The sequence below is a fragment of the Phalangium opilio genome, unplaced genomic scaffold (genome assembly GCF_054372755.1).
Source record: "Phalangium opilio isolate 3A_F unplaced genomic scaffold, DU_Popi_V2 ptg000246l_1, whole genome shotgun sequence".
NCBI classification, from domain to species: Eukaryota; Metazoa; Arthropoda; class Arachnida; order Opiliones; family Phalangiidae; genus Phalangium; species Phalangium opilio.
The window spans coordinates 723,205-748,376 of NW_028324225.1; the positions used below are offsets into that span (position 1 = coordinate 723,205).

The 25,172-nt window shown below is 37.8% G+C and overlaps 1 protein-coding gene and 2 long non-coding RNA genes across 3 annotated transcripts; 1 reads left to right on the plus strand and 2 right to left on the minus strand.

Moving 5' to 3' along the window:
* Positions 1–1,175: 1,175 nt before the first annotated feature.
* Positions 1,176–9,314, minus strand: LOC149611153 (uncharacterized). Its single transcript, XR_016376390.1, has 2 exons — positions 8,483–9,314; positions 1,176–3,155 (listed from the first exon to the last, which is right to left on the minus strand). It is a non-coding gene; the product is annotated as an uncharacterized LOC149611153 (long non-coding RNA).
* Positions 3,723–4,966, minus strand: LOC149611154 (uncharacterized). Its single transcript, XR_016376426.1, has 2 exons — positions 4,315–4,966; positions 3,723–4,222 (listed from the first exon to the last, which is right to left on the minus strand). It is a non-coding gene; the product is annotated as an uncharacterized LOC149611154 (long non-coding RNA).
* Positions 9,315–11,713: 2,399 nt separating the features above from the next.
* On the plus strand, positions 11,714–23,020 carry LOC149611155 (uncharacterized). The gene is made up of 2 exons (XM_089858463.1): positions 11,714–11,794; positions 17,843–23,020. The coding sequence occupies exons 1-2, from the start codon at positions 11,714–11,716 to the stop codon at positions 23,018–23,020; spliced, it is 5,259 nt and encodes a 1,752-aa protein (XP_089714589.1).
* The last annotated feature ends 2,152 nt before the right edge of the window (positions 23,021–25,172 follow it).

The following is a 25,172-nucleotide window of genomic DNA, read 5'->3' on the forward strand; positions in this document are numbered from 1 at the left end:
ACGATAATTTCAACTTAATTAAGTATAATTAACGTAAAATTCGACCAAAAACATACAATTTTTGGACAAAAATTAAAATAACTTTTAATTAAACTACATAATTAAGATTAAAACTAAGCTATAAGCTGGTAAACCCCCTGTTTCCTATTTAACACTGAAATTAAATTATATTATCTTTATAATACATTAATATTCAGGAAATTCCAAAGTTTGGGGTAAAATAGGGTTTTTTCGGCAAGGGTTGAATTTTCAATTAAACATTGATATTAAAGCGAATTATTTATTGAATCTCAATTTATAAGCTTAATCTACTTTGCCGAACCACAATCCAACGTTAATTTCAACTTAATTAAGTTTTTTCACTTTACAATCCATAATAAGAATGACTAGCAGACGTAAAAGTTTGGAAAACCTCGGACTTGGAGGCGGTAATAATTTAATACTGGAGTGGAATTAACATTAGCAAAGAATGCGTGTGAGATAATTTGTATTCACGCTATAGGATAGGCAACTCCCTAATCCATGGAGCTTTTGGCTTAACATTACGAGGTGGATAAATTTTAGCGAGTTAGGCCCAAGGTTTCGGGAACAAGGGGGTACACTTTTTTCACAACCTAACAGTACAGCACTAGCAAAGGCTGAAAAGGTATAGTATCTCATTTCGCGTAGTGTAATGTTAAGTTGACCTTTTTGTATAGGTTTAAAAAAATTCTTTTTAAACCATGCGCTAGAATCACGAGCCAGTAGTGCGACATTTCATTAAAGTTTCAATTCAAATCTCGCGCTTAATCTCACCATTTTGATTCTCTATAAAGGCTCATACATGCACGATTGTAGCTAGTAAAAACAGGATTTTGCTTGAACTATTTTAAATCTTTTCTGCACAAGCTCAAGCGCGGCCATTTACATGACTGCTTGTAGCTTTGCTTGTTCCTTATTTTGGTTTTTAACAAACTCAATCCGCAACCAAAACGAATTTGGTTTTTTTCTAACAATCGCCAGAAAAAAGCTACCGCCATCAATGAAATATCCGTTTTTAATCATTTTGACAAAATTTAACTGGATATTAGGTATATACCTGGCCTCTTTGAAATGCCAAATGTACCGAATTGACGTTATGATTCATAACGTCAATTCGGTACATTTGGCACATAGTTATAAAACTAAGCTTAAGAAAAGTTTGAAACATTAGGCTTAAGAAAAGTTTGAAACATTAGGCTTAAGAAAAGTTTGAAACATCAGGCTTAAGAAAAGTTTGAAACATTATACTTAAGAAAAGTTTGAAACATTAGGCTTAAGAAAAGTTTGAAACATTAGGCTTAAGAAAAGTTTGAAACATTAGGCTTAAGAAAAGTTTGAAACATTAGGCTTAACGAAAATCTGAACCATTTCAAGTTATATCTTAAAATATATTTTTAAAAGCATGTAAATCAAAATGCTTGAAACTTGCGCTTGAGCATGTGAAAACGTAAATTAAAAAATCTCGAGCTCTGTCACTAGCGAAAAGTTAAAATGGCCCAGCTTGTGCAGAAAAGTTTTACAATATTTCAAGCAAAATCCTGTTTTTACGAGCTACAATCACGCATGTAAATGAGCCTTTAAGACTTTCTGATAAAACTAGGGAAGGTAGTTTTGGGCGCCATAAGCGGTTAAGAGTGGAACTAACTAGCGGGAGTTTTCAATATTACTTTGTAGGGATACTACAGTAACAAAGGACAGAAAGACAAAGACAGAAACGTCCCAGACCGTACCTCTCAAAATGCTCTCAATAGCGTAACGTTCCTATAACAAAGAGGAGAGAGAGAGAGACGGAGAGAAAATCAGTATAGGCAGCCGTGATCCATGAGTGTTGAAAACGGGGGTAAATCTGCGGTACGTCGTGGCGCCTAAGCGCAGCTTTCTCGCGCATAGTTGACAAAGGGGATGACAGAGAATAGACGAGGAGGTCCATAGAACCACGTGGAAAGGATGCGAGTCCCGAAACTAAACGTACCGAAAATTGTTTTAACAATCCCCTATTTTGCCAATTTTCAGCGGATTTTATAAAGCCTGTTTCTGTCACCTTTCTCTCCGCTTTGCCTATAATAGAGGTTAAAAAATAACGTTAAGAATATATACCGGCGAAAAAACGTTATCCACAAAAATATGATGAACATCAAATAAATACAAACCTTAGCTCAAATGGTCGTTCAGTTTTTCTCTCAATGTTTAACAGATGTTCGTGGAATTAATTGCAAGCAAAAGATTGGAGAAGACAAGTTACAAGTATTTATTCGCTCTCGATTGCCCCCACCCCATTGCGCAATTCTCTAGCCTTGCAACCACAACAAGATAATGAGGCGTCTGTATTTTTTTTATTTTAGCATTAACAGTTACGGCCCGTTCTTTACTGAAAAGGATGAAAGATAAAATTTTTGTCCAACAATATTTTAAATGCTCATGTTACGATTAAAAAGAAATTTTACATGGCCTGCTATCCATCTAGTCATTCATGTGACTTCTACGTTTATGTACTATCAAAGAACTCTTCCACCTACTTGCATAGTCACATTGATCACATTTGAAGGGGTTTTATCCACTGTGAATGCGATGATGGGTGATCAAATTATACTTGTGCGTGCTGGCATAATCACATTGATCACATTTGAAGGGTTTTTCGTCACTATGAATGCGTCGATGTCTGATCAAATTACTATTCTGCGTGCTTGCATAATCACACTGATCACATTTGAAGGGTCTTTCACCATTGTGAATGCGTTTATGTTCTGCCAAAGAACTCCTCCACGTACTTGCATAGTAACATTGATCACATTTGAAGGGTTTTTCGCCGCTATGAATGCGTTTATGCGCGATTAAACTACTCTTCATTGTGCTGGCATAGTCACATTGATCACATTTGAAGGGTCTTTCACCACCGTGAAAGAGTTGATGTCTGATCAAATTAAACTTATTTGTGCTGGCATAGTCACACTGATCACATTTGAAGGGTTTTTCACCACTGTGAATGCAATGATGTGTGATCAAATCATTCTTACACGTACTTGCATCGCATTTGAATCGTTTTTCTTCGTTACCCTTCTTAATGTGACGTTGTGGACCCCTTTTATATTCAGCAGAATATTTGATCCGAGTTGAACGTTTCGTCTTGAATTTTCCTGCAGAAAATTATTATTGAAATATAACAAGATGGCCCCGGCCATATTAAAGTTTTGCCTAGGCTAGCAAAATTTATTGTAACGTGACCCCGGCCTATATACTTTACGGGTTTTTTTTTTCATCTTTTAAATATCAAATATAATTCCAATTATGAATAAAAATAATATAGCGTGATTTTGGGTCATAGATTAATGAAACAAGTAAATAATAAACTTCTGTTCTATGAACTGGAACAGTTTTGTTGATATTTTTGTTGCAAACCTACTATTTGTGGGATAATAGATGTGTTTGGGTACGAAAATTATTCATTGATTGCACGCTTATAGCAATATGCAACAAGCGCTTAGAATTACCCCGAGTCATGTTGTCTTGAAACTTGACGCGATAGAAATGAAGTAAATTGCATAAGCCCTACCGAACAACGCTAGACGTGACAAGGAAACGGATGGTGGAGATAGAGAACAGAGCAAATCGTACTGGAATAAAACCTCATTCCTATTTTGTTTATGACGTACTAAGTGCTAATTAATCAGAAGCCGGAAACGAAAAACATTACAAAAATCTCATAATATTTGGCACTAATATTTGTGCCAAAAAAGTTTATTAAACAACTATTTTATATGCATAAGAGCATTTATCTTTTTTGGTTTAAAACAATTTTAGAATTAAAAATGGGGTTGAAGGGACGCTCAGCCAGCCAGCCAGCCAGCCAGGGTCGGACCTATATTTTGCAGAACCTCTAAAACACGCAAAAGTAAAAACCTGGATAAAGGAAGCACGTTAGGAAATTTTTTTTTCACGCTTAGAGGATAGGCAACTCCCTATCTTCGACGGCAGCTTATTCGATATTTAATGTGTTACAGCTTTGGTTCTGCGTGCTGACAACATACGAAAGAAATATTTCGAGACAACAGACGAAAAAAAAAATACTCATCTTCAGGATTTAAAATGTCGAGGTTTTAAATAATGTAAATCAGTATTTCCTTTGTCTGTTGTCTGCACGCACGTTGTTCTTTTTGACTTGCTTCCAGCTCGGCTCCTCCGCTACTTAACGAATGTTCTTCACCTAGAGTAAAATAATACGAACGTACGTAAGTTCATGATCTAGGTCTCGTGTCGAAGCTACTCAGAAAAATTGATCAAATGGGCTATACTTACTCTCCGAAGCGCTTTTGTCGGATGACCCACTTTCAACTTGCTTTCCGGTTGTAGCCGGACTCTCGTCTTCACCTGCAATCGCGTAACATAATTAACGCCTAATTTAAGGTAAATGATTAATATAAAATATTCTTACTCTCCGGAGTTTTGCCCGGAGTATGCGGGACCGAGTCGTGTTCGTGTTCACTTGTATATGGCGATTCAAATTCTTCTTGAAATTCTAAACGAAAAAAAAAACAGTTACATTTTCATTACGGAATAATATTTATAATACCAACCATTAGGTGGGGATTTCGACAAGCTCGCGGTCGCGGGTTCTTCATAATCTAAAAAAAAATCAAGTTATTATTGCCAGAAAATATAAGAGAAGCTTAAGCGCTTCCCCGGCACTGTAAATTAGCGCGCGGTTGTCGGGAATGCTTAAATACTATAGAATTGGTAAATATGTCTAACCAGAATCATCGGGGCAAATAAGCCCTTTGCTTGACGCTAACTGTCTAAGAGTTGTCAAAAGATCTCCTCCTGTCTTTTGTGTAATCTTTTCGACGATCGAGAGGCATTTGTTAACCTCTGCTGGTGTCGAGTTGTTTGTGGCCAATCTGAGGCGCAACTGCTCCGCCTATTTTTTTCAACCATGAGTTTTTTCAAATTTTTAATTTTTTCCTTGTGTTCATCTATAATTTTTTCGGTGCCGCGGAGGGCCACCTCAAATTTCTCTAGATTACTTTCCAAAATGGTTAAGCCCTTTTCATATAGATTTATCATAGTTGGTAGTGTTGAATGGTCTTCCGAGCTTTCCACCGGAATAATTGGAAGCTCTTCGATTTCTAAGAGGCGTCAAAATTGTACAAATAATTATATTTTATTACATCATCATGATACACTTTATAATGCAATAATTACCGGCAACCGGGAACCTAGCGTGAGGAACGTTGGCGTGGGGCTCTTGGAAACATCCGCTTTCCATTTGCAAGGGTTTAAGCCAATGCGGATATTTTCCGCATACCTTATGGTACACAACCACAACCTCTTCCGGGAAAAATTCCCTTAGAACCGTTTAAGGGCCTAGTTTCGCCTCTACAATGAATGAGCAATATCAAATTTTAAAATGTCTTATTTGTCAACCTTAACAATGTAAGACTTACGGACTAGTTTCACAACGAAACAAATGATTAAGTACACGAAATTGTGTTTTTCGATCTTTCCCTCCTTTATTAGGAAAAGTTGGGAGAACTTCTGAGTGTTGTCCGAAATCGCTTTATAAAGTGTTCGCGAAGTCCTGTAAACGTAAACGGATGAAGTTTGTGTCTCGCTTATTGGTTGTAAACACTCACTGTTCCAATTCTCCTGTTGAGAACAAGTGCTTCAAAATTTCCTTCCATGTAAACGAATGAGTGGTCTTCCGAAATAAATCCATTTGTTCCCGGCTAGTCGGGAACAGTTTTATTGAGGCGGAATTCATGAAAGTTTTTTGAAAGATTAAGGACATGGCGTCCACCAACTGGCTCGTCGTGAATAATTTGCTTGTAACTATGATCGCCACTAAGACGCTTCAACATAGAAATCTGGGTTTGCGCGTGCTGACAACCAAAGCTGAAACAGATTCTATATCTCGAATAAGCTGCCGTCGGAGATAGGGAGTTGCGTATCCTCTAAGCGTGAAAACAAATATCCTCACGCTCCTCCTTTATCCCTGGTGAAAACATTACTGAATTTTAAAAAAAAATTCTACCCTCTCGTGGAACCCTTAATAACCATCATTAAATTTACTATTTAAATTAAATAAAATTACTTAAATAAGAAATACATTAGCAATATATAATTATTCAACTTTAAATCATCACGATCAATTAATTTAAATTATAATGCTAAAAATAGATAGATGGCTGGTTATATAGCTAGATTTGAAAATTTGATCTTGCTGAGGTTGCATAGTTTACAGACTAGGAGGATTCATACCATTTACGCGAGAAGGCCCAGCTTTAAACTCACCCTGTGAGTCAGGCCTCCTTGAGTTAATAGTATGGACCCTACTAGTCTGTAAACTATGTATTCTCCCTAATTATCTTAATGTTAATTTTTTTTGAGGAGTTTAAGTTGTAGATTTTTTATTTGATTTTCTCATAGTAACGTTATTTTAACCTTCAATACCCTTTTATTTATAGTAGAGTAACTAAGTTTTTAGAATGATAACTTAATTTAAATGTGATGTCACAGTTTGTAAATCTAGCTAATTGAATTCCCCCTTTCCCACAGAGAAGGTCTGAAATTTAAATCACTTGGCAGAGACTAGAGGTCGTTAACGTTTAGTTACAGACTCTCAATGGGTATTTTAAAAACTAGGATTCATTAAAATTGAAATTCCAAATTATAATTAAAAAATACTTTTCGTTTGATACGATCTGGGATTAGCAACCAGTCTGGGGCTAAACTTTACTTTAGCTCGCGCATTTTAAAAAATTGTGGCGCGCGAAGCTACGCCGCCTCAAAGCCAGACAACTCTCTCTCTCTCTCGTCTCCCGCTACAGCCACGTAGAAAGTGGCGGGCGTTAGGTAGAGGGGGGGGGGGTTCCAGATCCTCCTAACCTCTCTCTTCTCTAGACTCTATTATTAAGCCTCGTTTTCAAAGCAGCGGGTTTCAGCCAAAAAAATGCACGCGAGCGATTTTTCGAAGCTGGAGCGATTTATTAGTTTGTCGCTATCGCCTAAGAAATCGCGCCTTGTTTCTCGCTGAAAGGTTTTCAAAGAAGCGATTGCTCTATAGGCCCAGTGCGGTTTGACCGATTTCTATCAAGATGGTGGTAATATGCAAGCGAAGGCGCCTTGTTATTAAAGTTAAAAAATTGCTTTTAATGCAAATATATATATATATATATATATATATATATATATATATATATATATATATATATATATATATATATATATATATATATATATATATATATATATATATATATATATATATATATATATATATATATATATATATATATATATATATATATATATATATATATATATATATATATATATATATATATATATATATATATATATATATATATATATATATATATATATATATATATATATATATATATATATATATATATATATATATATATATATATATATATATATATATATATATATATATATATATATATATATATATATATATATATATATATATATATATATATATATATATATATATATTTGTTGAAATATTATGGATACGCTAAAAGACGATACACCCAGAAACGCTCGGCTTTTAATTGTCTCTAGGAATTTAGCATTTTTGATTTTCAAGGTATGGTTGTTAAGCCTTGGCATATACGCCTTACGACTTTCACAGATATCAGAATCTAAAAATGAAAATTGACCGAAGGCTCCTTCTCATTGGTTGTCAAACGAATGACGTCAAGCGATTTTTTAAAACGAAGCGATAAAATCAAACTGAGATAGATGTGCGCGATTTTTGAAATTGCGCTATCTCTTTGCTTGTTTTGAGCTATCGCTTCAAAACATCGCTTGCATGAAAACAGTAGCGTTAAAAGCGAGAGCGATATTTTTTACTTATTTTGCGCTATCGCTGTTATTTTTCCCGCTACCCGCTGCTTTGAAAACGAGGCGTCACGTGAGGTGTAACGTGAACTACGGTTGAATTTCGAGTTGAAAATTCGCGGGAAATTTAAAATTCGAAATGTTCATTTATGACAAAATTCATCAGGTCACAACATTTCCAGCCAGCCGACCAGCAGAGGTCGGAACAATAGTTTTCCAGCTCTAAAGAGCGGGAACACTAAAAACGACGTTGTGGACCCCTTTTATATTCAGCAGAATATTTGATCCGAGTTGAACTTTTCTTCTTTAATTTTCCTGCAGAAAATTATTAACGAAATATAACAACGACACACATTCCATTTACAATATAGCATCAAAAATACAGTAACATTCAAGCGCACTTCATAAAAAATGTAATGCTAAGGCCTCTACGAAAACTCAGTCTTAAAGATAAAAAAACAGTGCTGATCAAGGCGTTAGCCGATGAGTAAACGACCTCATCAACCAAAACGGGATGAACGAACATCAACTGAAATGCAGGAGAAACCTTGGCGCGAAAATAGAAAGGTTGTATTGCTGCTGAGTGAACACAAGTTACCAATTTATTTCGTTCTTGCACCCCCTCTCTCTCTTTTTGTCACGTCTAGTTTTCAATTTGTTTCTCTGCCTGGCAAATGGCACCCCCGAGATCTTATAGACCTAAAAATAAAATAAACAAGCTGGCCATATATATACGCCCGTTAAGGGGCAGATTGAAAATGAAGCAAGCGCCATCTAGTTAGTGGTCGGCATTTGGATAGGATTATATCTGTTTGTTTTATCTTTATTCATAATTTGAAATTATCCACGGGAAGTCTATGGTTAATGCAATGTAATCACGAAAAATTATCTGATTATTATTCATGAATAACTGATTAACCAAAATTCTGTGGATTATCTTGTCCAAACGCCGACCACTACATCTAGTGAACAGAAATACAAACTCAAAGGTGACATTTTTTCATTGGCTGAGAACATTCTGACATTAAAATTCTGCCTCTGCGCATTTCTAAGCGAACCAATAAGATCACCCCTCATTCGTGAAAGCCCGGTTTAGAAACTCGTAAGGCCGTTGTAAATTTTGAATGAATTTATTTTTAGGTGTATTAGTGTTATATTTTCCACATTTGTGAAATAAAGTACAATTGACACATAATTAAAAATAACTAATGTGGATATCCCTTCGATAGATAAAACTTATCGTTACAAAAATCTGCGTAACCAGAAACAACATCTAGTTTTATCGAGCAACAAATAAACTCCGAATTTTTGGTCGAAATAAGTACCAGCATAAGAAAATAATATAAAGGTCCCTATAAGTATGAAACTCTCCATTTAAGCCATGTAAACAGCATTTTCTTCCATTGAAAGAAAGTTTCTAAAGCCACCTATTAAGAACTTATGGCGTTGAAAAAAAATTGATAATGTATTAAATCGTAACCCGTTAGAAATCCGGGTACCCGACCCGATGGGAAGTTTTTCAACTACCCGTACCCGACCCGAAATACAAAAATCACTACCCGCCTGGGCTTGAAATTAATAGATTAGCATATTCCCCCCATTGGGGGTAGGAATGTGAAACCCCACCCTAGGCACACAGACTAATAAAGAATAAAATGACTTGCCAATTTCCGAACAAGGTGATTCGGAATTCTTTGAAGCGATTTCTTGAAATGTCTCCAAGTTGGAAACCGAACTATTACTTCCATTTTCAATCAGAACCTCGGGTAAATTGATTTCCATAGAGACGGAGGTCAATTTTGACCGTTCATTTGGGTTGCGTTGTAGTTTAGGAACACACGGTGGCACACTCAGTGACCTTGGATCAACACGCTTCAGTTTTGGCAAACACAGTACCATCCTTCGATTTTGTCTATCTGTTTTCTTCGCACCTGTCAAGGTTATTTTGGATTGGTTATCATCGAGATCATTTTCTACGGCTAATTCTAGTGAATCGCTTTCGACATTTGCGCCAAGAGAAAGATCCAAATGTTTTTCGACTTCAACATTCAATTCAGGAACACGAAATTCCTTTGATCGAGTTGTTCTTTCGTCAGTTTCTCCCACTGTTGTAACACTTTGTGATTTACAATAAGAATCGATAATTGTATTATTGTTCTCAAGAGGTTCTCGTTCCGTCGTTGTGTCGAGAGGCATTTTCAATTGGTTTTCGACCTCGAGCTTCGGCGAAGGCACACAAAGTGGCGAATTGTCACTGTATATCAATTTAGGGACACATGCATTCGTAATTCGCGTTATAAACCCCATATTTTTAGACGTTTTTGGGATAATTTCAGTTTCGTTGTTTGTATTGCCAACCTCGGCAACATATTGAGGCTCAGAATCCGGCGATTCTTCACTAGTATCTTCTCTACCCAGCATGCCTTGGACATTGACAGCTTCGACACTGTGCATCACAATTGGAAGAGATAAATCCTGGCCATTAATTCCCGAATCATTTTCAACGGGTTCAGATTTCACTAATTCATCGTTAGCTAATTGATCCATTCCACTTTTCTCCTATTTTTCAAACAATTAACAATAACTTTCATTCTTAAAATAATCCTCTTTCCAATCGACTATGAAAGTGAAGAATGTTCCATACCATCAGATCTTTGATTCTTTTTTCCAACTCTTTAATGACCCTATTGAGTCTTTCAATTTCGTCTATTTGCTTATTTATCGTTAATGATGTTTTCACTCTCTCTTTTCCCATGTTTGAAATTAAAACATTACGCTAAACAAAATAAGATTTCATTTTAACAGTAAATATTCTTTGGACTTTCATTGGCTGAACGTATTTTAAAGGGGCAAGCAAGAAAGAACAAAGGTCCTAGCTGGGTTTCTTTGTTGCTAAAGAGGGATGTGTTACCAATCCTCTTAGATCCGAGCCAATCCTGATTGGTATTTTCACAAATAAACCTAATTATTCAGCCACCCACAGAGTTTGGTTCTACTTTAAGGGACATATGGTTCGACAACTCATCCAGTGCATTTAAAGTGGGCTATGATACCAAAAGGGTCTCGTATTTTTGTGCTTAATTTCACACTAGTAAAAAATACCTCGGCTTCCAGCTCCCTGACTCGATCATCCCTGGCTTTAACTTCATTGATAAGTTCATCTTTACTCAAGTGATCGTAATTACAATCTTCCTCAGTCTTCATTTCCTAAAAACAAAGTTTCCCTAATTTTATATTTGCCTTAAACAGCCAATATTGCAATAATTTCTCAAATACCTCTTTAATCGCCAACCTTTGAAGATTTACTAAACTCATTTTAAAATTTTGTGCAGAGCGTTTGTGAAATTGTAAATCTTCCCTAAAATAAAATTTCTTTTCAAACAGAAGAAAACGAACATATAACAAGAAAGGTTTCCCAAAACATTGAAGCTTTCGCTATCAAAGCTTAGAAAAACATGGTTAGCTAGTTCAAAAGATTGTGACAATTGACACTGCAACTTTCTTCAAGATTAGGGAATTCCTCAAACCCATGATTTTTTGAATACAACCAGCTTCGTATAAATTATTTATTCTGCTAGTATTTTTTATTTTTAAAATGACAAGAAAGATCTTTTACTTTTGAAGGTAAAATAGTTTCGATAGGTTTGGATCCGTAACATGCCTTATTGATAATGATATCCAAGTTACAATTTATTCATCACTTACCAGCTTAAACGTTCGACCATAACACGACAATCCTTCACAAAATCCATCATACTTCGTAGAGTTTCCCTGTTAAGATAAGCAAAGTTAAGATAACACACGTAACATTTTAATGATAGTAAAAAACATGGCCATAAACAAAGATTCAGCGTTTTCCCCTCATCAATATAGATTCTTACCAGTCAAGGCCCGACTAGAAGTCAATAGAGTACAAAACTTTTGTACCAATAAGAGGGCAGAGAAAGATGCGCGCGCACACCGGAAGCTTAGAGGTAAACTTTCAAAGCGAGAACACTCCAGCCAAGTCTTCTACTCCCCCTCTTTCTACCCTCTTTGCTGGCCAAAAGTTCATGTTAGAAACTTATAAGATGCAAAAATTATGCGTCGGCATAAGTCTGTGTCATAAACTAAAACTTTCTGTACGTGTATTAATTGAACGTTAAATACGTAATGTTAGAAACCTATAAGAAGCGATAAGTGTGCATCGGCATAAGTCTACGTTGTAAACTCATCGAGGGGATAATCACTAAAACTATCTGTTCTTCGATTCGCCGGATTATTATATTTACGGCATAAGTAAATTTATACGGGTAATAATTTGATCACTGTTTAGGTAGGGCATCGAGAGGCTATTCACACTGATTTTATGCACGGTAAATCATTTAAGCATTGTAAAAGATAGCGCTATTCACTCATTAGGGTAAGGTATAGAGGGGTTATCCTCTCATTAGGGTAGGGTATAGAGGAGCTATTCACTCGTACGATGTGGCTACTATTACGAGCCCTTGGGTCGTCTCGTTGGAACTCTTGGCATAAAATGTTCTGCCGAAAATCACTATTTTACCCGTAAAAGCCGAAGCCAAAAGTCATTAAAATGTTTTAGAAGACGACGCATAGGAGGATTTCTACTATTTTAGAATTTGGGGTAATTCAGTAAAAGTTGGTGAAAAGGAAATTTGGGATTAAATAGTGTTTCCCGAAGATGGGTTCCTAACTTCATATCAGCCCTGACTGGCAAGTGATAATGTACATATTAGTGACACTAAGTTTTTGTTTATGGCCATATTTTTATTATCATTAAAATGTTTCGTATGTTATCTTAACAGGGAAACTGTACAAAGAGTGATGGAATTTGTTAAAGAATGTCGAGTTATGGTCGAACGTTTAAGCTGGTAAGTGATGAATATAATGCAACTTGTATGTCAACAAGGCATGTAACGATCCAAACCTTAACCTATAGAATAAATTCCCTCATTTTCCAAAACATTACTAAAGTAGGTATATATGTTTTGACCCCTGAATAACCTGACCTTTTAAAAATTATTGCTGATTAGCATGTTTATTGCCTCCTTTTCAACAATATTGTTAATTTAGTTTCATTCTACCCCCAAAAGTGCCGCACATTTAGCCACTCGTGTAACTTTGTAAGATTCCCACGCTATAGTGTGATTTGGTTATGCCATGGGGTGGAAAAGATCGCCGCGCGCGTGGTACTATGCGATTACCTAGAAGAGAGAAGGGGAAGATAGGGGGAGGAACGCTTGTCTGAAAGCCTCTCGCTCTTGGATTCAGACTAGTTTAGTTCAGCCAAATATAAATATTTTACCCTCCAAACTGGATTTTGTGGTCAGACATTTTTAAAAGTCCTAGCGCTGGCTGCATACAAATCTAACCCGTGCATTGTTGAAAACAATTCACAAACATAGTGCTTTTTGTTTATGTTTTCTGGAGTAAGACACTTATTATTTACAATTTTCAACAATCTCTCGCACTTTCGATCGCATTTTTTTAGGAAAAGGAATAAAAAACACGCCTTAATTTTATTTTACTATTTGTCGTTTCACAGTTTTTGCAACTCTTATATTTTCCCGTTTTGATAACTTGCTTATTTTACTTTACTATTTTCAAAAAAGAAGGTGACTTAAACTCAAATTTCATTAACTATTAGGTCAATATTGTTTGAAAATATTTTATAAAACCGTACCTTTAAAAATAAACAATATTCAAGCACCGAGACCCGAGGGGAAGAGTTTTAGCTCAAAACGAAAACGCTAGCGCCAGACGCCAGTTCTATTTGATTCTATAAAATTCTAAGCACCAACATCTTTTGGTCTTCGTCTATCCGACATGGACACCAGTCTGTACATACTGGCTTCTAATCACCACCATCTTCTGGTCTTCGTCCATCCCACTTGGACACCAGTCTGTACATACAGGCTTCTAAACACCACCATCTTCTGGTGTTCGTCCATTCCACTTGGACACCAGTCTGTACATACTGGCTTCTAATCACCACCATCTTCTGGTCTTTGTTTTTGTCCATCCCACATGGACACCAGTCTGCACACCTGGCTTCTAATCCATCGTCATCGTTGAGTTTAAGACATTCGCGGCGATCAGCTAGGGTTACGAGAAAAGTCTAGCCTCCCTAGGGTGGGTTGTCCACGATAGGTTTTCGCAATTGCGGTTGTTCTTGCTTTTAGCTGTAGTTCGACACCCTTATATACTACCTATTTGAGTATGGCGAAGCAACCGGCGTATGCTTCATTTCAAACGCCAATATTAGTCAAGTCTCTCAAGAATGTTTAATTGTTCTTTTTTAAAACGATGTAACGTTCAATAAGGCGAATAACTAACGAAGAAAATATTAAAGAAAACATAGACTGCTTATATTAATTATATTTATTTTAAAATTTAAGATAATCTTGTTTCTCAATTCAAAATTAATACGGAAAGAGTTAAAAAGCAATCTATGTTTTTGTCTCTGTGTGTCCGTCCGTTGTTACAGTAGTGCGCTGCGTTAGAAGTTCTTTTTGTTTTGATGTGTATAGAAATCCTACTGAACCATAATATTCCCTTTATCCTTAATATAAAGTGAATATGTGGAAATATTTTTCGTAATTATGATGCATTTAGTACTTTTGTAGCTTTAAAGCTCTATTTCATTTTGATATTTCAAAGATTTTTTTAATATTATTATTTAAAATGGATGTTTATATATTACTTAAGCTATACTACATCTGTTTATAGCATAATCCTTTCTAAAGTCAATACAAGCACAACGCTACTATGTTGGTCAAATGAACTTTTATTTGTCAATAGGCCTAGTGAACCAAAAAGTAAACGCTTGAGTTTGGTTTTCGTTTCTGTAATGCAGAGACATTAACGGTTCAGAGTGAGCCGAAAATTAAATACACTTTTAAATAATTAGGCTTAGATTTTATGGTCATGGTGGAAATCTGGGCCGCGTTCAGCAGAACTCAGCGCTGTTAGCAGTGTCCTACATAACGGGATTTTGTTTTTGAATTTTGACGTCACGGTGCATAGCGCTGAGCTAGCGCGGTCTTCAAAGAAAATAGTCGCCTTTTAGGATAACGTGACGTAAAACGCGTAGTTCTCAGCTTGGCGAAAAGACCATGGAGGAAGTAATACAAATAGCTCTATGGGACTATAGCTATTTAATTGGCGTGAAATCAGTTGATCACGCGATAATTTTAGTTTCTAATTTTAATTATAAAATTTGTTATCTATCTCTATAAATATGTTATCATACAATTTTTGGTACCTTGCACGCTTTATTGCGCTAGCGTCATTTATAAAACGCCGATGACCGGAGAAAAGCTATGACGACAGACCTCACCGGTAAACATTTCCAAAATTCGCTGTCTTTTTTGGTGAGCTCTGCTGAACGCAGCCCAGACCAGTGAAAGGTCTGATCGTAATCGGATAATAGCTTCGTGTTTTCATGCTTTTTATGGTACGCATTTACTTTCAGTGTTTGTAGCCACAAATAAGCTTTGGTGTTATGTAACGTTAACAGTCATGTTGACAAACTAAGAAAATCGTTGAGATGAAACGAGAGGATAGTGTTTACATGGCAACCCTGTTGTGAATATGGCTTTGAACATAGAGGACATACAGTTGAGGAGTAGAAAATCGGGCCTTTACAAACACGTAAAGGTAATATCCCTCCAAAGTTTTATCTCTTCATTTCCCGTTTTTACCCCATCGGATGATTTTAATGTGTACAAGTATATCATTATTGGATGTAAAATGTCGTCTGATTTACAGTATATTTGCTATGCTTTGTATACTGCTTTAATATTTCATAAATTGTAACTTAAGAAACATTTCCATGTCTGGGTAAATAAGTTTGTAAGTAGTCGTCTTGACTCGGAGAGGTAATATTTTGGTTTTCCCAACGTGTTCATGTTTATTATCCTTTGTTCTCTTAACTCTCGGTTACGTTGTAGAGTAAGGATGATAGAGATTTGTCAAAATTGTTACAGGTAATGTCCAAAACACGGTAAACACCACATTTTTGCGCTATTTTGGCAAAGGCTTAGCTTCCATGTATAATAATGGTATGGCCATATTTTAGCCTAATGGCCCTAATCTAAGCTTTGACATATTTTTAATTGTAATTAAACATAGTAAAACTATTACTTTGAACACCAAAATTACAGTGAAACTATTTACCTTCCTTTATAACTTTCAAAGCATCCCCGTATCGAAATGAGTTATATTAATTTGGCGAAAATGCAGAATAGTATGAAAACTACTTTTAGGAGTAAATCTACTGTACCTCCGAGCGAGAGGAAAGTCGCGGGAGTAATTTAGTTTTTTCGCTCGTGTTTTTGCAAACGCCTGTAGAGGGGGCAGTGATCGGAGCGGGGCCGAAAACTAATACTTTTAAAAATTAATTAAAAATAGTTAAGTTATTAAAACTATCAATATCTACATATTTTTGAAAACGTAATTTTAGGTTCTATTTGATTTAAAAAAATGAAAGCTTTTCATTAGTAGTCAAAAGATCGATTCTATCCCTTTAACACAGTGAAATACAATTTCCCCAATTACGGGAAAAAGTGTACGCAGTTCAGAAATGGGGAACACGTTTACTTCCATGTGCAACCCGCGAACGCGCTCTATTGTAACAAAGAACAGAAAGACAGACACAGAAACGTCCCAGACAGAACCTCTCAATAGGGTAACGTTCCTATAACAAAGAGGATAGAGAGAGACGGATAGATAATCAGTATAGGCAGCCGTGATCCATGCGTGTTGAAAACGGGGGTAAATCTACGGACGGTACGTCGCGGCGCCTGAGCGCAGCTTTATCGCGCATAGTTGACATAGGGGATGACAGAGACACGACGAGGAGGTCCATCCACCCACGCGGAAAGGATACGAGTCCTGAAACTAAACTTTTAGAAAATTGTTTTAACTACCCCCTTATTTTCCCATTTTTTAGCGCATTTTATAAAGCGGGTTTCTATCACCTTTCTCTCCTCTTTGCCTATAGAGGCAAAAAAATGCGTTACGAATGTTTACCGCGAAAAAACGTTATCCACATAAATGTGATGAACATCAAATAAATAGGGAGTACTATCCTTAGGTGAAATGGTCGTTAAATATTTCCCTCAAAATGTTTAACAAATGTTCGTGGAATTAATTGCAAGCAAATTTAAAGATAGAAAAAGACAAGTTACAAGTATTTATTCGCTCTCGATTGCCACCTCCCCATTTGCGCAATTGGCAATTCTCTAGCCTTGAACCACAACAAGATATAGAGGCGTATCGGTATTTTTTATTTTAGCATTAACAGTTACGGCCCATTCTTTACAGAAAAGGATGAAAGATAAAAGTTTTTGTCCAACAATATTTAAAATGTTCATGTTACGATTAAAAAGAAATTTTACATTGTCCAGTAGCCTTCAATTCCATCTAGTCATTCATGTGACTTCTACGTTCATGTTTTGTCAAATCACCCTTCCACTTACATGCATAGTCACATTGATCACATTTGAAGGGCTTTTCACCACTGTGAATGCGTTGATGATTGATCAAATTACTCTTCATTGTGCTGGCATAGTTACACTGATTACATTTGAAGCGTTTTTCTTCGTTACTGTTTAGTCTTAAAAAACTATTGCTGTTTAAAGCTTTTTATTGTAATATCAATTTGCTATGTATCACGTAATTAGGGCTATTTTTTAACGGCTTTTTATTAGATTTCTTATCTTGTATATTTTTTAAATGTCAATATATATATGCAGCATTTCCATATCAAAAGGCAGTTCTATTGTAATCCAAATGTTATCTCTTTAATTCATGACACGTTTGTTTAAACTAGAAATAAATTGTTTTAACCGTTACATTGAACCAGTTAACTTAATGTCTTTATTGATCACGCACATTTTGGTCCGTCGAGCCGGATATACGCACATGCATTGAACTTACAACTCAATCGCAGCTAGCCCGGCATAATAATTTCGTGAAAATCTTCAAAGGCATCAAGTTAAGCGTCAAGTCAAGAGACGTCTACTCAGTCAACAAGGACAGCAGCACCATGGACTCTCTACTTTCAAGACGCAAGGCACTCAAGGGTCAAATTACACGTATTGAAAACAACATTATGCAACCTGGCACTAGGCAAGAACTACAACCTCTGACGGATGCGGCGGTAACATTATACACTGACAAAGTTCAAAAACTTTCGTCGGACCTTGATTCACTCCAAGAGATCATGCAGATGAAATGCACGGTAGAAGAGTTCGATGCAATCGAAATAGAATATAACGCACTCATTACCAGGCTAGAGAACATGGATATTCTGCTGCGGAATGAAAAGAACAAGCTAGCAATGTCCAATCTTTCGGCGACAAAAACCACGGCTGACATTCGACTACCACCTATTGATCTACCAAAATTTGGGGGAAGTTACATAGAGTGGTATCCGTTTCATGACCTGTTCGTTGCTACCGTTCACTCCAACGCACAGCTGTCAGGCGCTCAGAAGTTACATTATCTCAAGAATGCCACCTTTGGCGAAGCAGCTCTCTTAATCCATTCAATCCAGTTAACAGACGGAAATTACATTGAAGCATGGGACATCTTAAAAAATCGGTATCACAATGCAAGAGAAATAATCGATGCGCACATAAAACGCCTCTTCAACCAGCCTTCAATCAAGGATGAATCAGCATCAGCCCTAAGGCGATTGGTGGATACTACTTCGGAATGTATTAGGTCATTGAAGGTCCTCAACGAACCTGTTCAGCATTGGGACGCAGTTTTAATCTACATTATTAAAGAAAAACTCGACAATGAATCACGACGTCATTGGGAATTATCTTTATCTGGGACAAGGCGGCCAACATATGATGAACTCACAAATTTTCTGGAACAGCGAGCCAGAGCGCTAGCAGCGGCCCAACCGGTCTCAAGTACATTAAAGTCAAAGGAGGCTTTTCATCAGAAGAGGAGCATACACGCACATCATGGAGCGATCAAAAGGAACTGTATCTTCTGTACAGAAGATCACGCAATCTTCAAATGTCCGATCTTCGTGAAGGCCTCAAGCGATGAAAGATGGGGTATGGTTAAAAAACATTCTCTCTGTTTTAATTGTCTCCGTTCTGATCACCAGAGCAGCGATTGCAAATGGGGAACCTGCAAATTATGCCATTCAAAACATTATACAATGCTTCATCGAGAAGAACCTGAATCAAGAAACGTTACTACGCACGTCTCTCGAGAGCTATCCCTAACATGTTCGAAGAACTCCAAGGGTTACCAAGTGATCCTACCAACGGCGATCATACACGTTGAAGACGGTACTGGACAGTTCAAACCGCTACGGGCCTTGTTAGATTCAGCGTCACAAGCCACATTTATTACGGAAGAAGGCATTCGCAAGCTCCAGTTGAGGAGAACACGCTATAGTATCACCATTGGTGGTATAGGAGCCACTGGTATAGGAACGTCACGGGGTACGGTACAGTTGGAAATTCAAGTAGAAGCGGCAAGTAAACTAACGATTAAAGCCTTGATACTCAAGAACATAACCGAGAATCTGCCGAGTTTTTCGTTCAATCCAGCTCAATGGCCACATGTTCAAGGACTGAAACTTGCCGACCCAAATTTCTATACTTCAAGTCCAGTAGACGTGCTGCTGGGTGCGGACATTTATTTTGAAATCATCGGAGAAGAAAAACGCAAGGGAAAACCGTGGCTACCTATGGCTATTAATTCGAAATTCGGCTGGGTTATTGGTGGACCAATAGGACACCCAGGATCTTCTATCAAGCCCGAAATTCGAGTTCATTCCTGCACTCTCGATGATCAAGTATCCAAATTTTGGGAGTTGGAAAATATTGGACAAATTAGTTACCTAACGCCTGATGAAACACTCTGCGAACAAATGTATGAAGAATCCTATACCAGACAAAGCTCCGGAAGATTCATGGTTCGTCTACCATTTAAATCTGATCCGATCAACCTTGGCGACTCAAAGAAAGCAGCTATCCGAAGATTTTCTTATATGGAAAAACGCCTCCAAGCGGACCCAACCTTAAAGGAACAATATTGCAATTTCATGGACGAGTATCTCAATCTTGGACATATGGAGCGCGTGCCTAAAAATCAGAAAATGAAGAATGCCTATTACTTGCCACATCATCCTGTCATTAAGGAAACTAGCACAACAACAAAGTTGAGGGTGGTCTTCGATGCATCGGCCAAGACTTCAGCAGGGATATCGCTCAATGATATTCTACTTACAGGACCGAAACTTCAAGACGACCTAATCACTCTTTTAATCCGTTTTCGTTCCTTCCCAATTGTCATGACAGCGGATATAACCAAGATGTATCGACAAATCTTGATTCATCCAGAGGATCGTGATTGGCAAAGAATCATATGGAGATCTGATCCTTCGAAGGCATGGGAAGAATATCGATTACGGACCGTCACTTATGGCACGGCAACTGCACCGTACTTGGCTGTAAAAACACTACAACAACTATCTAAACACGTGGAGGAGACGTTGCCCTGGGCGTCTCAAGCCCTAAAAAGCGACTTTTACATGGATGACTTGATGACAGGAGTAAGGACTACAGCAGAAGGACTCAAACTTCAAGAACAATTGATTACGGCAACTACTGCAGCTGGATTTGAACTCCGGAAGTGGGCGTCAAATGATACAACTCTACTCAAGAAACTACCAGCCGAATTACGTGCCAGTCCTGACTCGCTGAGAATCGACATCGACGAAGCAATAAAAACCCTTGGGCTCTATTGGACACCAACGGCAGATCATTTCACCTTTTCTGTGGCATCGCTGAACAAAGGAGATATCATCACGAAGCGAACTATACTCTCCGATACAGCAAAGATTTTTGACCCACTTGGTTTTCTCGCGCCGGTCACCATCTTGGGAAAAATACTACTTCAAGATACATGGCAACTCAAAGTGGACTGGGATGAACCACTACCAGCTAATTTGGTTAAAAAATGGCAAGAATTTCGAAAGCATCTCCCCCAGATTGAGACGTTAACAGTTGCACGCTACGTTTACCAGCCTGGTGTCCAGGAAGCAACCCTACATGGATTTTGTGACTCCTCAGAGAAGGCGTATGCTGCATCAATTTATATGCGATCAGTAACTGCAGAGGGACAAGTGAACGTTCAATTAGTTGCCGCGAAAACAAGAGTCGCTCCACTGAAGGAAGCAACACTTCCCAGACTCGAATTATGTGGAGCGGTTTTACTAGCCAAATTAATAAAGCTTTTCCAAACCTCAATAAAGGAACAAGTGAACGAGATCCACTGTTGGACCGATTCCACGATCGTGCTGTCCTGGGTCACCTCCCCACCTCAACGCTGGAAGACCTTCGTGGCCAATCGGGTGTCTGAAATTCAAGCTATCGTACCAACCGCTCAATGGCACCATGTCCCTGGAGAAAGCAACCCAGCAGACTGCGCCTCCCGGGGAGTGTACGCAACCGAGATGCATCAACATCCACTATGGTGGCACGGACCGCCTTGGTTACATTCATCTCAACCACTGGAACAATTGCCTCCCTTACAAGAATCAGCGGAATGCGGTGTCGAACAAAGAACCATAAAACTAGCAGCGGCTCACGTACACACGAACAATTCCATGCTAACCAGCTATTCTTCCTTTAGAACTTTGATAAATGTTACGGCCTATATGTTCCGGTTTATTTCTAACAGCAGAGTTGACGCTAATCTGAAAGAGTCAAGAAAAATTGGAGTCCTGTGCCCGGATGAACGTGAAGCCGCTCTCAAGCATTGGATAAAACGAGTACAGCAGGAATGTTTTTCTGAAGAGTACGAGCGATTATTACAACAAAGAGATCTTCCATCAAAGAGCAGACTCTTATCATTGCACCCCTTCCTGGATGAAACGGGGATAATCAGAGTAGGAGGGCGTATTCAACATTCTGGCCTACCAGTCGATAGAATCCATCCGATGTTGTTGCCTCGCAGACACCCCCTAACTGATTTACTAATCAATCACGAACATATTAAACATTTGCATGGAGGACCTCAACTTCTAAGTGCTGTTATCCAAAGACGATTCTGGATTATTGGCCTCCGTGACGCAATACGCTTTCACATTCGACGGTGCGTACGATGTGTCCGTCTTCAAGCCACTACTGGATCACAGCTAATGGGTCAATTACCGACGCCTCGAGTCACTCCAGCACGGCCATTCCTAAACTGTGGAATTGATTACGCTGGGCCTTTCATTCTTAGAGTCTTAAAAGGTCGTGGTCAAAAGACATTTAAGGCATATGTCGCTCTGTTCGCCTGCTTTTCCACTCGAGCAATACACCTGGAATTGGTAAGCGATATGTCCACCGAAGCGTTCCTGGCTGCCCTTAAACGATTCGTGTCTCGTCGTGGGAAATGTCTAAACATCTACAGCGACTGCGGTTCAAACTTCATTGGGGCTAATCATGAGTTGAAGAAAATGATCAAAATAGTAATTGCCACATCAAAAAGCGCATCCGTCGTCAACTGGGTATCCGAGGAAGGAATCAATTGGCACTTTAATCCTCCAGGCTCTCCACATATGGGTGGCTTATGGGAAGCTGGTGTCAGATCGGTGAAGTTCCACTTGAAACGAGTTATTGGATTAACTACACTAACATACGAAGAGATGCAGACCGTCCTATGTCAAGTCGAGGCGTGCCTTAACTCAAGACCATTGACATCGATGAGCGCTGATCCCTCCGATATGTCCGTATTAACACCAGGGCATTTTCTCATAGGAGGCCCGATTACCGCCATCCCAGAACCGGACTTAACAACTGAAAGATTGAATCACTTATCACGTTGGCAACTTAGTCAGAAACTCGTACAACATTTCTGGAAACGTTGGAGTAACGAGTACTTGTCCAGATTACAACGACCTAAGTGGACAAAACCAAAACCGAACCTCCAGATTGGCGATCTTGTGTTACTGAAGGACGAAAATCTACCTCCTACAAAATGGAAGATGGCTCGTGTCAAAGAAGTTCATCCCGGCGCCGATAAAATTGTCCGAGTAGCCACCGTGCAGACAGCTGACAAACAAGTTAAGCGATCTATTGTTAAGTTGTGTCAGCTACCATTAGAATAAGTAGAATTGAAACCAATATTTCAAGTCGGGCGGAATGTTTAGTCTTAAAAAACTATTGCTGTTTAAAGCTTTTTATTGTAATATCAATTTGCTATGTATCACGTAATTAGGGCTATTTTTTAACGGCTTTTTATTAGATTTCTTATCTTGTATATTTTTTAAATGTCAATATATATATGCAGCATTTCCATATCAAAAGGCAGTTCTATTGTAATCCAAATGTTATCTCTTTAATTCATGACACGTTTGTTTAAACTAGAAATAAATTGTTTTAACCGTTACATTGAACCAGTTAACTTAATGTCTTTATTGATCACGCACAGTTACCCTTCTTAATGTGACGTTGTGGACCCCTTTTATAATCAGCAGAATATTTGATCCGAGTTGAACGTTTCTTCTTTAATTTTCCTGCAGAAAATTATTAACGAAATATAACAACGACACACATTCCATTTACAATATAGCATCAAAAATACAGGAACATGCAAGCGCACTTCATAAAAAATGTAATGCTAAGGCCTGTACGAAAACTCAGTGTTAAAGAAAAGAAACAGTGCTGATCAAGGCGTTAGCCGATGAGTAAACGACCTCATCAACCAAAAGGGGATGAACGAACATCAACTGAAATGCAGGAGAAACCTCGGCGCGAAAATAGAAAGGTTGTATTGATGCTGAGTGAACACATGTAACCAATTTATTTCGTTCTTGCACCCCCTCTCTCTTTTTGTCACGCCTAGTTTTCACTTTATTTCTCTGCCTGGCAAATGGCACCCCCGAGATCTTATTAGTGTTATATTTTCCATATATGTGAAATGAAGTACAATTGACACATAATTAAAAATAACTAATGTGGATATCCCTTCGATAGATAAAACTTATCGTTACAAAAATCTGCGTAACCAGAAACAACATCTAGTTTTATCGAGCAACAAATAAACTCCGAATTTTTGGTCGAAATAAGTACCAGCATAAGAAAATAATATAAAGGTCCCTATAAGTATGAGACTCTCCATTTAAGCTATGTAAACAGCATTTTCTTCCATTGAAAGAAAGTTTCTAAAGCCACGTATTAAGAACTTATGGCCTTAAAAAAGCTGATTATTTGTTTAGAAAATTTTCAAATTTTATAATGTAATTAAATCGTTAAAGGTCTTGAAGTTATTATTATGATAATTATAACTGATTAATGGGCATGTCAAAATTATCCTAATAAATTAGTAGATGACGCGAGATTTCGACGACCTGGTACGGGGTAAGGAGTGTCTCGTGTCTCTACGGGCGTGGCCAAAATTCCCCGGCCCATCGTGCTTTTCGCGGACACTTTAGGTGGCGGTGGCGGTTTCGTCCCCCTTTACTCGTAGTTCCAAAACTACTCCCACGGGTCGTAAATAGTAAGCGCGCCAAATTTGGAAGCAAATGCTGTAGTATGAAAATGTAATACGTTTCATACTTAAAGAGAGCTATGTATTATTTTCTTATGGTACCAGCGTTAAGAAAGGAGTGAAGACCCTTGTGAAACAGGACATTTTAAAGGTTCTGATACATAATAATAATCTAGCTTTATTGCGCGTCCATACTACCCAGTGGGCTATATTTCAATGGGCCACGATTTCAATTTAAGGCCGTTGACAACCATATTTTATATATCTATATAAATCGAAGTCCTGACTGACTGACTGATAATCAACGCCCAGCCCAAACCGCTTGCCCTAGAAGGCTGAACATTTGCAGGAACGTTACTCATAAAGAGTAGTCGCGTACCAAGAAAGATATTTCCAACCCGCCACCAGCTAAATAAATGGCGCCCAGAAATGTAAAAAATCTTCTCTATGCAACAAAGTCAGAGCGTTTCAACCGATTTCACAAATATTTTGTACACTGGTTTCCTTTAGCCTATAGACGGGCTGAATGGTCTTTTGGCGCTAAGCATGAAAGTAATAAAAAATGTCCCGACGAGCTGACGGGCAAACGCCGAGTCCTTCGCTCCTAGGGTGCTTCAAAAAGGTTAGTCATCAGTAAAATCTAACCGTTTTTTACATCATTTTCATGCAAGTTCTTATTACACGCGAGCGACGCCGCGGGTAAAAGCTAGTTCTGAATTAAAGTGGAGGAGAGATGGAACGACATTTTCGGATAAAAATCCAAGATGGAA

Bases quoted from the DNA above. Each gene is read 5' to 3' on its own strand.
- LOC149611155 (XM_089858463.1), top strand. From the start codon at position 11,714: ATGGCCATAAACAAAGATTCAGCGTTTTCCCCTCATCAATATAGATTC. The intron at 11,795-17,842 runs GTACAAAACTTT...ACTCAATCGCAG, and splicing joins CCCGACTAGAAGTCAATAGA to CTAGCCCGGCATAATAATTT.